The sequence below is a fragment of the Leptosomus discolor genome, chromosome 5 (assembly GCF_034619465.1).
Source record: "Leptosomus discolor isolate bLepDis1 chromosome 5, bLepDis1.hap2, whole genome shotgun sequence".
In the NCBI taxonomy this organism is placed as follows: Eukaryota; Metazoa; Chordata; class Aves; order Leptosomiformes; family Leptosomidae; genus Leptosomus; species Leptosomus discolor.
In genome coordinates, this window is record NC_141395.1 from 7,962,238 (window position 1) to 7,979,529 (window position 17,292).

The 17,292-nt window shown below is 40.3% G+C and overlaps 1 protein-coding gene across 2 annotated transcripts in view; it reads left to right on the top strand.

Annotated features, from left to right (window-relative positions):
* Positions 1 to 217: 217 nt before the first annotated feature.
* TMEM163 (transmembrane protein 163) overlaps positions 218 to 17,292 on the top strand; it is a 101,419-nt gene continuing 84,344 nt past the window's right edge. For both annotated transcript variants that reach the window (XM_086465896.1, XM_086465897.1), the window contains exons 1-2: positions 218 to 371; positions 5,558 to 5,677. In XM_086465896.1, coding sequence (XP_086322022.1) covers positions 218 to 371; positions 5,558 to 5,677 — 274 coding nt within the window. The remainder of the gene's footprint in view (positions 372 to 5,557; positions 5,678 to 17,292) is intronic.

A 17,292-nucleotide genomic window follows, 5' to 3' on the forward strand; every position in this document is an offset into this window, starting at 1 on the left:
CCCCCTTTCCGCCGCCGGCGAGGTTAGTGATGAGGCGGCCGCGGGGAGCGGCTGGCGGGGAGCAGCCGGAGGAGTTTGTTTGCTGCCTGTCCCCATCTCCCTGATGCTCTGAGCCGGAGTCTCCTCCTCTCCCCGGGCTCGCACCCGGGCTGGATGCTCCGCTCGCTCCTCGCTTCCCTGCCACAGTCGCTAGCCGCTTCCCGCCGCCCCGCAAGAAATGGAGCCGTCCGCCGCTCCCCTGGACACCACTCCGGACCCCGCCATCGTACAGCCCCCCGGGGCGAGCCCGCCGGTGCCCCCCCGGGAGCAGCAGCAGGAGCAGCTGCGGATCGGGGAGAGCGGGCAGTTCAGCGAAGGGCTGGAGGACAGAGGTGAGCACCCGCCCGTCCCTCACCCCGCACCCGCCTTCCTGCACGCTGCCCTTCTCTGTGGCATGCCCCATCACCTCCCTTCCGTCCCGAGACGCCTAACACCCACTCCCGACAGCTTCTCCTACACCCTCCCTGCAGCACCCTCACGCCTCGCCCTCCTGGACCCCACGCTCTCCTCCTCATCCTGCCACAGCAGCCCTTCCCGCCCCCTCTTCTTCAGCCCTGGCAGCCCCACACCGGCTCCTGCCCTCTCAACTGCCCCCACCAGCCGCGCTCTGCTCGCAGCTTCCCGCCGTGCTTCTCAGCGACCCGGTTTCCTCCGGACCCCCCTGCTCTTCCCTCCTGACCCTGCGCCTCGCCGCAGCCCCGGCCGCCCGCGGTGTGAGGGCCTGCGGGCCCTACTCCCGCTCTGCCCCTGCACCCGCCTCAGCGCCCCCGGCCGCCTCCCCTCAGCCCGCCGCTGGCACTCGCTTAACACCCCCTCCCGCCCGCGCCGCCCTCAGAGCTTTTCCCCTTTTTAGTTCTCGTGCGAGCACCCCGCGACAGCTTTAACGTATTTTTATAAACTCTATTCGCGGCTGTTCCCACCTCGCCCGAAAACTTGCCTGCCTGGCGGGGGAGCGGGTGCCGGCGGGCGGCGGCACATGGCGCCTCTCCCGCTCCACGGGCGAGGGGGAGAGCCGGGGCCGAGGGGCTCAGGTGGCGGCGGGGCCCAGGGGGCTCCCGGGAGGGGCAGGCAGTGCCAGGCAGCGCCGGGGGTTTTCTCGCCTCGGAGGAGAGGGAGGCCGCTAAGGTTACCTGCCGGCGGGGCTTGTGGCAGCCGCCTTCCGAGCAGGGGCACAACGGGGCATTTCTGTGGTGGTCCGCTACAGCCCCGGCTGGGTGGCGAAGTCAAGGCGCTTACCTTACTCCTTGTCTCCCTTCCCCTACCATATCATGCGCTTCCACATAACCCGTTTTTTATTATTCGCCTACGTATCTGACCAGGGATGGAAAGCTGCCTGCTTCCAAACCGTGCTAGTGTTTAATGTGAAGCACGCCTGTTCTGGACATCTGTTAACGGTGTGTGAGGCACTCGCTTACCTGCTGCCCATAAAGGCAGCTGCCATTTTAACCACCCCTCTTGCCCTATCCTCCACAACGCCTCCAGGCTCCTTTTCTACGCAATTTGTCTCCGTTTTTGATTTCAAGTATAGGCTTTCCTTAGCCTCTCTGTTGCCTTTTCTTCCTTTCTCTTTTTGCTTTCAGCATCCTGCAGTCCCTTTTGTGTTCTTGGTCTTCATCCCATCCTACATGTAACCTCTGTATCTCCCGTTCCTTCCCCAGCTTTCCAAATGCCCATGCCTGCTCACAAATGCTAGACATGAAGTAGAGAAGTAAGGGGGAAGAGCAGTCACCATCTTCCCTGTCCGATTTCTGTCCTGTCGGGGCTGAGGACAGCCCTTTTTCCAGGGCTACCCTCACTGTCACCGCCTGTGGCAGAGGACACACGTTGTGACTGAGGGCAATTGGAGGCTTCAGTTCCATTTTAAATAATGGGAATCAGGAATTTTGATTATGGTTCAAACATGGAAGTTTGATTACAGAAATTTTTAATTTGTGCCTGGTGTGATAGAGGGGGAGTGTCTGTTGTACCTAACCTTATTTCTTTGTAAGAAGGAGGTGAGACCAAAGCTACTAATTTTATTTCCTTCTCTGCCTTCATGCTCTTTCTATGGCCCTTGCAGTAGCTTGCTTTCAGCCTTTCCTGTAGTCACTGATTCCATCTACCAGGATAGTTCCCAGTCATTGCAGAGGAAAATCTGGTATGCTTTTTCAGGTTGTCCCTGTTGAAATTGTTACAGTCTGTCCTTTTAGATTGTACTTTTTCTTATGATCCTTTCCAATGAATCATAGCAGATCCAGTTATAGAGATGATACTTCCATGTTTGCTAAAAATAAAAACTAATCCTAAATTTTCGAACAAGATATCTGCTCTTTAAAAGCCAGATCCAAAATCAGTGATAATTTTGTGGATGGGGTCCTTGAATTAACATCTTAGGTGAACAATTTTTCTATTAGCCTTATCTCTTCCACAAATTCTAACTTGACATTTTAAAATGATCCCTTAGCCAAATAGAAAAGTACTTCTGGTAAGTCAGCATATGGCAAAGAATATCCTAGAATCACTTCACAAATATGCCAAGCTTGTGTTCTGCAACTGTTAGGCAGGTTTTTTCTCCTTCTGATTTTTTTATGGAAGAAAATCTGTTAATATATGAAGGTACTGAAAGATAAAGTAAAAATCCAGTAGATTTAACCAGCTTGTCATCTTTTGTTTACTTCAAGGTTATCTATGTGTTAAATCAATTAATAGTAATAAAATTACTCTGTGTTAATTTCAGGGTGGAGGAATTTTATCAATAGATACTAGCTTTTTGTTTTTGTAGCAATGCAGGTCATACTGAAAGATTATCTTTCAGCCTCCTGTGGATGCTTAAGACTTGTTTTGTTATGGTCAGCGGAAAAAATATGGAGGTTTACCTTGTGAATTGTGTTGTTGCGTGTAAATTGGTGAGCTGTTGTTGCTTCTAAATGATTTTCACACCATGGTCTTGGCAGTCATGTGAATGAGTTTGTATTTTTGTATGCCATCCCCTAGGACCCTCGTAAGAATAATATGATCGTTCTCAGGGGTGAAAATTGTAAATACAGAAAATTTATTTGAATTATTTTGGGAAGGAAGGAATCACATCTCTGTCAGAATACGCCAGCCATTTTGAGAGAGAGAGAGGGAGAGAGAGAGAGACACACACACACGGCAGAAGTGCTTCAGTTTTATAAGGATTGCAGTTTCTGTCATACTGGACACGTGCTTGACATGTGAATAGTAATCAGCAGCGCTGCACTAGCTGTGGGGCTTATTATTAATTTCTCAATTTAATTAGAATATTATTTGATTCCTAAGTATCAACCGTGTATGTTGGACTTCGCAGGTGCTAGTGAACTGTAGCCATGAATTATAGGATGTCTTTAAAGAAAGATACAGGTGAGGATGTCTGTCATTCTGATCTGTGTTTATTTGAGGTTTGAAATATTGAGAATCAAAATTGGCTAAGAAAACCTACTTTGCTTTCATTCCAACAATATTTGAACCATCATTTAAAATCTTTAATTTGAGGAGGGTGCAGGAGGGACAAACACAGAAAACATGAGAAGATGTGTTTTCTCTCTGGTTGTATTTCAGATGTATTGTTAAATTACCTCATATCAGACAGGAATTAAATTGTGTATCATTATATGTAGTGGCAGAAGATAGGCTGAACATTGGGAAAAAAATTAAAATATTTCTTCACACAAATGAAAGCGGTCTATGTGAGAAATAGCTGTGCAGGACTATCAGTGAGAGACTCAAATCTTTCAGAGTTGTCATCTGGTAGTTTTCATGTATTAAACAGACAAAGAAAGCACATAATAAGAAACAGACATCATTTCGATATAGGGCCTAGTAATTCCTCCTGCACGCGAGTTTGCAAATTCTTTTCCATTCATAAAGAGGAGAGTGTGTAGTACGAAAGTGAGGTAATATTTTAAATTTTGTAAAAACACAGAACAAGCATGAAATTCTCACAATGGCTTTCTGAACTACCATAAAGAAACTCTCTCTGCTTTATTGTAATTGAGGTGAAAAAAGCAAAAAGAATTTTTCCAAGGCAGCATGAATCCCACCAATTACGCTGGGATTAGAACCAGTAATTTTGACAGACTTCGAGTGGCAGAATAAAATCTGGTGGCTTGAATTGTTACCACCCCTGGATGCCTGCCCCTCTGCTGACACATTGCTGCCCCTGAGGCAGAGATGTCTGATTCGCTTCTGAATTGATTCCAAAAGCATTGCAGTTTTCAGCCAGTTTATTACAGCCAGTTGACATTAATATCTGTTAATGTTAATAAACTTGGTTAAACACAGTGTGATTCAGGAGTACACTGATAACCAGATCAGGTGTCCCTGCCTTTGCAAGTGGCAATAGCCATCAGAGAGAAAACTGGGGAAGGTGAGGACAGCAACAGCTTCAGCTGTTAAATCTGCTGCTGAGTCTGCCAGGGCCCCTGTTCTCAGCCCTTTGTCTAAGACATTAGACAAGCTACTGAAAGGTTGTGCTGTTAAACCAGTGCCCCAGTTCAATGCATTCTGTGCAGGCAAGTCCCTCTGAAAAGTGATCATCATCTAAGAGGAACCACCCACATTTTCTGAAGTAATTAATTAAGAAAGTTAAAAGCTATCAGGCATTCTCTCCAGTGAAGCAGATTTGAGCTGGAACTTGCTGGTGAAAAAGTATGTATGTTTCAAATTAGATGAATATATTGAGCACAAAAGAACCTGGATGGGATATACAGAAGGCAAAGATGTTAAATTCTGAATGCATTTTAGAAGTGGCTTAAGACTCAGACTGAGAGAATAAAACCCCCAAAATGTTGTTATTTTCTTTATTTTTAACTTGAATTCTTCTCTGTAATTTGAGTGGATGAAAGACTTCCATAGATTGAAAGCACCAAAAAAGAGAGAAAGCAATCCCATTCCCTTGTGTTCAAAGACTTCCATGCTGATTGCAATAAGGAAAGAATTGGTTCTTCAGTTAGTTCTAGATGGGAATGTATTCTTATCTCACATGAAGGACATTATCCTTCAAGAGGTTTTTTCAACTGCTGTTAGCTTTGATTCTAAAGTCTGCCTCCTCCTCCTTCTACGCTCAATATGTGCAGTATATTCCTGTGCATCGGTAGGTTATTTCTCAGAGACTGGTGAGCACCAGTTTTTCTCCTATGTTAATTACGTTTAGGATCCTGAAGTTCTGAAACAATTTTTCATGTGAGTATAGGACCGAGCCCTTTCTTGTGTAGATGTACAAGTGGAAAACATAAGTGATGTGATTTCTGTTCCTGCCCTACAGTTGCAGTGCTCTTTTTAAATGACTGATGTGTGGGTCTTTCTATGTGAAATCAACTTGTGTGCGCTCTCCTTGCTTACTCATATGTTTCTGGTGGCTTTATTCACTTCACCTTAATAATGTGAGCAGGATTTGATTCTGTATTGATTCTATACGTAATGTAGTATGCAAATATGTGATCTAGGTCTGAACTAACACAGCTGTGTTTTTAAAAGGAACAATGTATTGTTCACACCCTCTTTGCTTATTGCTTATCAGGTTTACTAGAAAGCAGTACAAGGCTAAAACCTCATGAAGCTCAAAGCTACAGAAAGAAGGCATTGTGGGTTTCCTGGGTCTCCATTATTGTCACACTGGCTCTTGCAGTGGCTGCTTTCAGTGAGTATTGGGAATATTTTAAATCTTCACACCGCTTCCTTTCTATTATCTTTTTGGCTCTCTGAATATCTCTCTTTGTGGAATCTTTCTCATGTTTTTTCTTCACAACTGCTAAAGAGGTTTCTCTCTAGACTGCCTGTGTCTGCATGGTGCTTATAAATTAGTAAAACTGTTGGTTTTTTTCTGCAGAGGATAGGGTTGTTGAAGGTCGGAGAAAGAAACAGGAGATGTTGATTCCTGCTAGCATTTGTGCATGTGAAACTGTTCATTTTACAGAATAGTGTAAAAATCATTATGCAGTGAATTGCCTTTAACCAAAGAGGTCAAATATGACAAGCCTTAATCCTTCTGGGATTTGTGGTGGGAACACTATAATAAAGAATAGTGAGTTGTAAGGGAGAAATATATAATTTATCTGTATTACACTGACAGATATCCTAACACAACACTAATCTGGAGGAGAAGTACCAGTTTCTTTTTAAGCCACTGTTTTTCTTTAAGTTTCAAGACATTTCTCTAGTTTACCTTTACAAAAAGAATTTGAAAAAAAAACCCAAACCCAAACCAAAGCACATTTATACAGAAGAAATTAAATATATTTCTTTTATTTCAAAACAGGAAAAAATGCTACATTGTGTGAATAAAGATATATTTTAGTTCAATGCAGATTTGTAAAATACCAGTTTTCTGTCTTGGCCAAATAAGTAACACTGCGTTACTGTAAGAATAAAAAAAAAAGAAACGGAATCTGGAACAAAATCCTTGCAATGGCACATTCTCTGTTTAAAAGAAGGAAGAAGCATAAGTGACTGGATTTACATGTTTATATAAACAAAAGGAAAGCTCTGTCTAGAAGACATCTAAGATGTCTCGAACATCATTCTTCAGCTTGATAAAGACAGACTTGCGTTATTTTTCTTTTTTTTTTTGGGAAGCCACGGCAGCATGTGTTTTATTATTCTAATCTGCAGTGTACGACCGGCTGCTGGAAGTTGGTGTCAGCTCCCAGGAGAGATTATTAGAATCTGACCAAATGATCTCTGAAAACTCAACATACGTTACTCAGAGCGATTTCTATAGAAACACAGGTACAAGAACTTGATTCAAAAAGAAGAGAAAAGAGAAGGAACACTTAAAAGCAGAATCTAACACTGTAAAGAATGTGAATGTTAACAAGTATCCGAGTTTCCATTTTGTTCTGCATCATGAAAATAGAATAGTCTGTCTTTGCTACTGAAGTAGTAAGTAACAAAGTAAATACTGTGTTACAAAATAATTTTGTTACCCATTAACAACACAATTTTAGGGAATATTGAGAAATGGCTTAATCCTATTTTACATCTTTGTTTGTCAGAGTTGCAAGACATAAACATAACATGGATAACTAAACCACTCCATTTCTTTTAAAAGCATCTTTTAAAACATTTTATAAGATTAGTTAGGCTATCTGGAAGCTTTTATTTTCAGTTTTCCTTATTTGTGGCATTCTGGTAGTGTTTAGAAGCCCTACCAAAATAAACAGCAAAGAAGGTAGTCCCTGCCTGGCTATACTGTGACTGCATACTCAGCTGGAGTGGATAGGCACTGAAAGACTGAAATCAGCTGTTAGTCGTTGATTAGTTACATGTTTTTGGAATGTATCTTTCCTCATGGTTTGAAGAGGCTAAATTTATGAAGAATAAAAGAGGATGCAGCACACAAATACATATTAAATCCCTATAGGCAGACTCTTAATAGACAGTTCACAGTTAAATTACATGCCACAAAAGCATTGCCAGGGCTTTTGATATGCTTAGTGTTAAAACTTCTAAATCTTTGAGGAAAATATAGTGATTCTTCTGGAATCCCTTTGCTCCCCCATGTAATTTCAGCAGTTCTGCTTAGTTTATCATCTCACTTTGGCTTCTCTCTTCCTCTGTGCTGTCCTTTTAGCAGGTTCTGCTAGCCAATCCACGAGTTGGGAGACATGCCAGGTGACCAGAGTTTGCTGCCTGTTTGATATAAATGACTAGTTGTCACTTTGGGGTTTCTGACACTGCCAGTTCTTTGCAAACACCTGCTATTTAAAGCATCCTGTTTCCATTTTACCTCTTGTCTGTAATGGTAAAGTGTTAGCAATACAGCCCTGATGTTCCATTTCAGTGAAAAATGGAAACCTGCTGTGCTAATTGTCGGGCTATGCTGACTGTATTCTCACTACTCTTTCTGATTCCTGTGTAAATTCTTCCTGTAAATTTCTGGTTTATCCTCTCAAAGGCTTCAAAATACTCGCTTGCAAATGTATCTTATGGTGCTGCTTTTGCAGCAGCGCATGGGATAGTAAAGATACTAGGCCAGGGAACTGACATTACTTGATAACTGTAGTTGAAGAAACGGAGGATGTGGAAGGTAAGAAAAATACTAAGGGGAGCAATACCTGTGTGCATGGTCTGTGTGGAGAGTGGGGAAGTGATTCAGGAGACTCCTTTTCCAACCAAGTGTTGTAACTAGACTTCTTTTCCTTTCTTATGGTTTGCCCTCTCCCTTGAGTGCTGCAGCTTGCTCACCATCCTTCCTTTCAAGACTAGTCTAGTTGCTTCCAATGCTATATTTTTCCAGCATTGGAGTAAGTTGGAATGGTTTGTCTTGACTGGTATGAAATGCTTTCTTTTGGTGGGATTATGATGATGCCCCAGCTGAACTCTGATCTTCTTTCACTTGGTAATTTTGAAAGAGCTTTATCAATACATAGTTTCCTTATTAGGTAATGATCTGTGGCACGTGAGGCATGACATCCATTAATCTGAACTCTGTGTGTTATACTTAATAGTTCACAGGTTATTTGTAGTAGTATTATAGAGGTGTATAAATTCAAATTATGATATACCTATATACATGTCATATATTTGCTACATAACAGGTATGTGGTATGTATTCTCTCTGGGATGGGCTGTTTTGTGGCCTGAAATACTGGAACACAGAAGATGAAATGCTGACACGTGTCAAAATGTGTTTGGTCTCTAGGTCTGGGAATCTAAACTAGGCTAGGCTGGATATGGAGCAGAATGGCTGCTTAAGAGAAAATGAAATTGTCATATTTCATTCACTAATATTGAGAAGTAGGACTTACACAGACCATAAAATTGCCTTTTTCCTTTAGCTGTAAGATCAGATCTCTTACTGTTGGGTACTTAATATACTTAGTTTTACTACAGAAATGCTGTACTAGTAAAAGACCACATGGATGTTTCAGCTGCTATCTCTAAATACAGCTCCTGCACTGTGTGGTAATCATCGTGGTCTCATTGGCTTTGAGTGCTGTTGAGGGTGGTGCTCTCCAGCATGTAGTCGCACAAAGCATCAGTAAAATCTTTATAGACTTATATTTGTAAGATCCCTGAGGTCAGTGGAGCCCTATGGTATCAACTTTAGTGGCTGAAAGTTAGGCTGTCTTAGAATCAGTTATGTGTATTCTGACATTTGTGGTTTTGTGCAATACTTTTATGGTCAGATACTGAGCAATGCCTGATGAATAAGTTCATTTCACTTTGCGTTTTGATGCTGCCTGAAATATGCATTGCTTGTAGAATTCTCATCAAGACTGGATTTACATTTTTATAAATATATAGTCATAAGCTGAGCCTGGGCATGATAAAAATTACTAAAATGAACATTAATTTACTCCTCAGCACCCCAAGTAAGTACTGGAATAATAATTAATATAATTGTTTCTGGTTTACAATAATATAAGAAAAGAATGATAACATAATATGAACTTTTTTTTTTTTTTGGCAATACATGTATGTGTAGTATAAGGCTGCGGTGTAAATAATTTTATAATAACAACTATAACTTCTTTCTGTAGCTGCAGCACTGTAGGTTCATACTAAGCCTAGTTTCAGAATCATAATAGAGAATGAGGGACTATTACAGGTAGAATGGAACTTTGGTGATTTGAAACTCATTAGTCTTAATTTCTTGACATTTATGTTACTAAAACACAATTTTGAAAAATATACAAATATAGCTTTTGCTGTTGTAGTTTAATTTCTGTTCAAGCAGCTAATCTCTGATAATATCGTCAAAGCAGAAAACAGACTTTCATTCTATCTGGTATTTCTTCTTCAGTGTAGACTTGTGATTCACAGAAAGTAGCCTGTTCATTCATCTTTCTGATTTGATTAGCTAAACTTGTTTCAAAGTGAATGGAGTAGTCATATCAATATATCAAAACAATGTATAGGCCAAATTCTGCACTAAAAGCTCTCTTTGTAGTCAGAGACTGAGTAAAGATTTAGCATGTATGCCTTTGTAAATGTAAGCTTTGTTAAGGGCTTTCATGAGGCAGCCGTCGAGATGGAACTTGCAGACAGCCTGTCCCAGTGTGGTCAGAGCACGCCTGAATAGGCTCTGCATGCTAATGCATCATGGGAAGAATGGATCACGCTGGGCTATTTGCAAAATGCTGGGGAAATAGCAGGCAGGTTGTGAAATCGCTCCTCATGGTTGCTTTAGAGATCACTCCTTTTAGATCACCACAGACATATTTAGGGGTTTAGTTTTATGGAAATAACTGAAAACCTGAGTGCATCCAATAAGTCCATGATTTGAGGTCTTATCCTGCTAAGTGTTTAGTTTGGTGTAGTAAATATGCACTGTTATTTTGAGAAGTTGAATTTTCTTCACTACAAGAAAGATACTGAGTTGCTGGAGTGTGTCCAGAGAAGGGCAACGAAGCTGGTGGAGGGTCTGCAGAACAGGTCTTGTGAGGAGTGGCTGAGGGAACTGGGGTTGTTTAGTCTGGAGAAGAGGAGGCTGAGGGGAGACTGTATCACTCTTTGCAACTACCTGAAAGGAGGTTTTAGTGAGATGGGGGTCGGACTCTTCTCCCCAGTAACAAGCGATAGGATGAGAGGAAATGGCCTCAAGTTGCGCCAGGGGAGGTTTAGATTGGATATTGGGAAAAAATTTCTTCACGGAAAGGGTTGTCAAGCACTGGAACAGGCTGCCCAGGGAATGGGTTGAGTCCGCATCCCTGGAGGTGTTGAAAAGACATGTAGATGTGGTGCTTGGGGACATGGTTTAGTGGTGGACTTGACAGTGCTGGGTTAACAGTTGGACTTGATGATCTTGAAGGTCTTTTCCAACCTAAATGGTGCTCTAATACTATTAATCTGTATAGTATCTCAGATGGAAACTTGGTAGATAGAATTCCATAAGTGAGAGTGTTTTATAGGATTAGCTATTGGCCCACGAATAAGATACTACAAGTAAAGTCAAAGAAACCACCGTTCTGATTTTGTGTACAAAATCATCTGTGTTTCAAAATAAATTACTGAAAAATGGTTAAAGTTAGCTTCCACATACTGGGATTAGAGAGGTGTTTTTTGAAATGCATGGTCCATACGCTTAGGAATTTCAGGGTAGAGTTTGCTTTTAGATTAAAGCTTCATCCCAGTTCAGACTGTAACAGACAGATTCAAATGCCAACAAGCCTTAGAAAGTATGGATCCAGGTCCACTTTCTGCAATGGAATGACTGAGTTGAGCCATAAAATCTCATTTTGGTTAGCTGTAGGACATAACTGTTGATTCTTCTCCCGTATTAGCTACTCTGGTGCACTGCAAATGGAGCGATATGGGACAAACATTGAGCAATTGAAGGTGTCCTCTGGATGCTTGGATGTGGACGTATTGATGTAATCTGTCACTCCTCATCTCAGGCAAACTATTCGGGTAACTGAGTTGGAGAATGACTATATTAATTTATTGATGAATATATCATTTCCCCAGTGACCCATTCCTGTTCTTGCTTGAAAAATTAAATGTATGTGGGCTTTCCCTTATGTTTCCCTAGTATACCCTGGGCGCAGCTGTGAATAATAATACTACTACTGCTGCTAAAGAATATAGGTGAAGGGTCATGGTTCAGAAGCTCTTTAGTTTGGATACCCAATTGAACATCCTTTAAAGGTCATTGAATTTCAGACAAATGATGGCCATTCAGAACTCAGGCCTGGTTTAGAGTGTCTCAGCTGGGTACCTAAACAGAATTCTCCAGGATTACTGTCCAGATGAAAAGTCTTGGTCTTTGTGTTTTCTATTGCAGGAGCTATACAGAATTGCATTTCTCAATCTAAAGACCTGAGAGGTTTTGCCTTTTCTTTTTTTTTTTTTTTTTTTCCAATAGAGAACATTACATTTATTTGAAAGTTCCATTCCAAGTCACAACATCCAGACCCTTAAAACCAAGTAATGGCTAAATACAGAACAGAACTGCTGTGTGATGGTATGCAGATCCGTCATTTTGCATATTTCTCAGGGCATTTAATTATATTGGTTACAAAGAGACAGATGCTTCAAGGCTGTAGTCTCACAGAACTGTTAATGAAATATAGAACTTAAATTCCCAAGGTAGAGTTCTGATATTGATGACACTTGTGCAACCCTATCGTCCTCGTTATAGCTGCACCACTACAGTCAAAACCAGAGTTTGGCCCTAAACGGGTTGTACATAAGAGATAAAGGACAAAAAAAATGCATTGTCTGTGCAGCATTGGCAAAAGATAGCCTTTTGTAAGGTCAGTTTGTACTTAGGAACAGCAAAATGCAATTTTCATTCACTGAAAATGAAATGAGAGGCCAGTAAGGGCCTTTCTTTTTTTAGGCATATGAAACTAAGTGACTTTCCTAGGAGGAGAAAATAGCATATGGATGTCAAGTTCAAGACTGATAGCTGTTGAACAGAAGTATAGGTCTAAAATCTGCAATGCTTCACACATCATGAAATCTTTTCCTTAGTTGGCAGGCAAGATGATGACAGAAGTCTGTGAAATCTAGAACAGGCTATATAATGATCTCTGTCTACGTATTTGAACAGTAAACAATTTAAAAAATTTTTGGTGTGGTGGAAGTTTATTAAAACAACTGAGTTTGTGTTTAAATGGTAACCTTTAAATCATATGAGCCTGTTGTATTTTTGCATTAGAAAATTGCAATTTAATCATTCCTTGTGAATGTGTCCGGTACTGATTCCTTTCTCATGTGAGAAGATCACCCCAAAGAATTTTGAAATTAAAACAGGATACTGATATTGAGGGAAATCTAGAACTATAACATCATTTCATGAAGAATGAGGAATATGCAGGTATGTTAAGTCTAGGCCATTTAGTGTGAAGACCATAATCATAATTCTTTCCTCTGTTGTTTTATTTTTCCTTTCTGAGATTGTGGGTTTTTTTTGTGAAAAAGTCTGAGATAAGACTGTGCCATATCTAGTCCAATAAGAACAGTAATGTCCTTTAAATGAATTAACATCTGTATTATATAGTGTAATTTATACCATGTAAAATATATATCATATAGATATTCTAATATATATTCTATTTATTTTATAGCAGGATTTTTTTAGACACTCAAAATTTGGTATTCAGTTTTGCCATCAGATCTCTACCAGGATTCCATTAAAGGCAACTTTGGGTTTGATGATTCAGAGGTTCCAACTGTGAGAATACAGTTGTGTAGCAAGGGAAGTATACAGATAAGTAAGGTAATTAACTAGGCAGTGCTAAGTAATTGGGCTGGCGTCATGGAGGCTACTCATGTCCCTGAGAGAGTTGTACTGTGCCATTGGAGATAGATGTAGGTAGAGGGTGAATTTTGCACGTGGGAAAAGAAGAACTGAACACTTAATGAGGAGAGGTTTAGGCACACCGCTCGGTGATAACTGGATGGTGTGGGAATGATGTGCCCTACAGTCTGTAGTGGATGAAAGGTGTATCTTGGCTAAAAGTAAACAAAAATAGTTAGAAAATGAAGGAATATTAGGTTTATTGTGTGTGATTGTTATTAATAACTGTTGTCCGTAAGAAACTGCTGGACTTTTTCTGTATAAAGTCGAATTTAAATGATCCTCTAGTACAAATCCCGGTTGCTGCTCTTGCTTTATTTGATATGTCACGTAGCTAAGTGGTTGTACATCTCTCCTTTGAATGAACATCACTGCAGTCTTAAAAGTGAAATGTATTTTCAAACAGTCGCTGTAGTATCAGTTCCACAAAGTAGTACCTCGTCTGCTGCAGGCTTACCTCTTGTGCAAAGGCATGAATATGTTAACAGATTTCATTATGCATGCCTGATATAGTAGTAGAATTTGATTTTCATAGATCATGAGATATTTTCCCTGCTCTCCCAATTTAAAAATGCACTTCTTTGCTTATTGGTAAAGATGAACTTGTAATTCTTTGTATTTGGAGCTGAAAAACAAGATTAATGAGAGAAAATGGACGTTTAATATTTGTTGTACATCATCACTTCATTGTTCCAAGTTTGTGAAATTGTAAAGCACTACGGAATTAAAACAAACTTCTCGGGCAGCAGTGAAAGTGATGAAAATCAGACCACAATTTTCTTTTCCTTAGGTTTTCTTTACTTCTGCCAGAAATTTTAAATTATTCATGTGTTTTAACTTAGACAACAAGTGTAAACTTGGACCTAACTTAAATTTTTTGATAGTATTTATAACTTTTGCTTTACTGTGGAGGTTGATGGTGCTTGGTGTTTACTTGGTGTGCTTGGTGTGCATTTCTGGCGCATCGTAACATGATGCGCGTATGTGGTTTGATCAGTCTGTTACTGTGCCTTACTGAAAATAATACACAAATATTAGTCTAAAATAAAAATAGGTTAAAATACAGTGTGGTTGGGTTGTTTAGTGGTTTTGATTTTTTTTTTTTTTTTTTTTTCATTGAGGGGATGGTACTTGAATGATAAGGGTCTACACTTGTTCTGATCTGTATTTTGCATTCATAGATTTTAATAGCCTGTCAAGCAACTGTAGTGTCAGTTGGTCAAGTCTTTCAGGTTGAGAGACTGTAAAACTTTGATACAGCATATTAAAAAGGTGGTACAACCTGGTCAAATTAGTTTCATTCAAATAAGGATTAGCATAAGTCTTTGGTAAAGACTAAAACCAAAAGTCTGGAGACTGGGGAAGGCAAGATAACTTTTAATAGATGCTAACCTGCATCTGCAAACAAGTCTTCTCCAGAAAACCCATGAAGAGCACTAAGTATCTCTTCTGACTTTTGTGTGTGACCCATTACTGTTCTTTTTTCTCTGCATGTGCAGAGAAAGGGACAGATAAGCTTAGCTTCGGTTAGAAGCAGCAATTAGTCAGTGCTTAGTCAAAGGACAGTGACCAGAAATAACCAGCTGGTATTTTTGCTAGACAGAAAAACTGCAGAGGAAGGGGGATAGTCTGACAAATACCATAAAAATAGCTAGACAAGAGGCATCTGCCTTCCAAGAACTGCTGCAGAATAAGTGGTACTTGCACCAGAAACTCTGCCTTTCTGGAGGCATCTCTGGGCCATTTTCATGCTAGGTGTGATGCTGAGAACATAAGTAAGATCTGCTGCAGAATAGAATCCTCAGCTGAATCCTAAATGAAGATTTCTCACCAGATATGAAGACTATTTATCTTCTGCTATTAAAGATTATGCGTCAAGGAACTGTTAAGTGTAATGTATCTTTTCAATATGTCAAGGTGAAGAAAATATACCTCTAAGTGCATTGTCCTTAGATCACATTTTTTAATGAAACATTTCAATGGCCAAACACTGACAGGATTTACCCAGGCTCTGAAAAGAAAAATCTCAAATTCTAGAGGAAAGATTTATTATTGTTCAGTGGGGGATTTAATAGAATGGAAATGCAGCCTGCAGTGTCAGCTAGGATGTGTAGCTGGGGAAAATAAAAGTAGCTCCATGCATTCCCTTTCTGGTAGGGCCGCTAGACAACTGAGAGACAGGTTAAGGTATACCTGAAGTGCTGAAGCCCAACTTAGAAAGAAGTTCCTTAGAAATAGTATTTTGTGGAGACAACATAACTTATTTTACCTTGACTGAAAGAATGATTTGTGAGCCCTCCATGATAAGAATGCTCTTTCAAAGCAACATATGGCTTCAGATACTGAATAACAGATTTGTGATGTTTGGAACAGTTAAATTCACATTTAGTGTGAATTCAGTTAATCCCAGAAAAATGTGTCTAACAGTTCCATGGAAAGCATAGGGCAGAGCCAAGTAACCAACGTCAGACCTGGCTAGCGTTGTGGAAGCTAGTGACAAAACTGCTAGTGATTGCGGTGGTGGTGGGTCACTTCCTAACTACATGGCTAAGGAGTTACCAGAAAACTGCTAAACAGCACAAGAAAAAGTAAGACAGCCCTTACTAGCATTGCTTTATATTGATCAGTTTGTATGTGTCGTAGCTTGTTGTTTTGTAAGAGAACGAACGAGGGCTCTATGTATGCCTGGAGGGTTATTGTCAACCTCCCGCCTTGATAGACGTGGTTGTTCTCAGACTTGCTGCTGCAGCTAACATATATCAGGCTATAATGTCTAACTATGTGGAACTAATCGTGCCCGAAAGAGCTAATTCGTTTGCTCATCTTTGTGGCACATTAGAAAGTAGTAATAAACTCTGTCTCCTTTTCATTTATCATGACATGATATTTCTGTGTGTAATTAACTGCAACAAGAAAAGGAGAGATTGTTTAACAATTCTCTCCAGCCACGAAAAAACAGGTCAGCAGATTAATTTGTACAGATCGTTAGTTAAGGGAGTAAGATTCATAGTTATGTACCTTTTACCATGTGAGCTCTGATTGTGGGGAAACCCGCAGTTAATGCTTGTGCATGTGTTTAAAAAAGGAAAAAAAAGAAAGGCAAAACCAAACCAAACCAAAAAAAAAACAACCCCTTGAACATCTCATATTGAGATGTGGGCAGCAAAATGATCCGATTTTGTTATTTTGAATCCTGGTGAACACTGGAGCACACCCTGCTCAAAGGGAGATTTCCTGCTAGTCTCCCACTAAGAGATACTCATTGGGTTGTCTGTGTACATTTCCCTGCTGAGAGGCATCTGGTGGATGAAAACAAGACTTGAATTTAAGGGACTAATGTTGCAAGTAATGTTTAATGGATTATGGAATCTTTAGTCTTGACATCTCCTAAATATACTTAAAGTAATTTATAAGGACAGATCTTCATCTGGAGTACATGCATTTGTTGACTTCCATGAGTTTATTTCAATTTGAAACAGGTAAACATCTGGCCCTAAAGCTTATGGCAAATGATAGGATGAACTTACATGAAGTGTCTGGAAACACCTCGTGTAGTGTATCTCCTTTTGGCGTTTTCTTGGTTTTTTTGACAATAACTCTTGTTTTGTCTCTCCTTTTTGTGAAATAATATTTGCTTAAGGCAGCCTGTTTAAACTTTCACAAGCATTTTTAAATGCCGAGGAAAAAAGGTGAATTAATGCTAACTCAGATCCTGCTAGGTTTACAGAGACTGGGCCAAGAATTTACTCCAGGGACTAGTCTAATCCTGGATATAGCCCAAGCTTTCTTTGTAGCCTTGGGAAAATGATTTTACTGCCATAAGCTTGTTCTCCATCTGCACACATCAGGTTTTGATACATCAAAAAGCAACTGAATTTTCTGCCAAAAATTGGAGTGTTTTGCTATATAGTAGTTGACATGTTTATGTGTCCTGTGTCTTCCATAGTGACAACATCCTCTGAATTTTGTATGTACAGTTCTAGGCAGGTATTGCAGGCTGCTAAGTC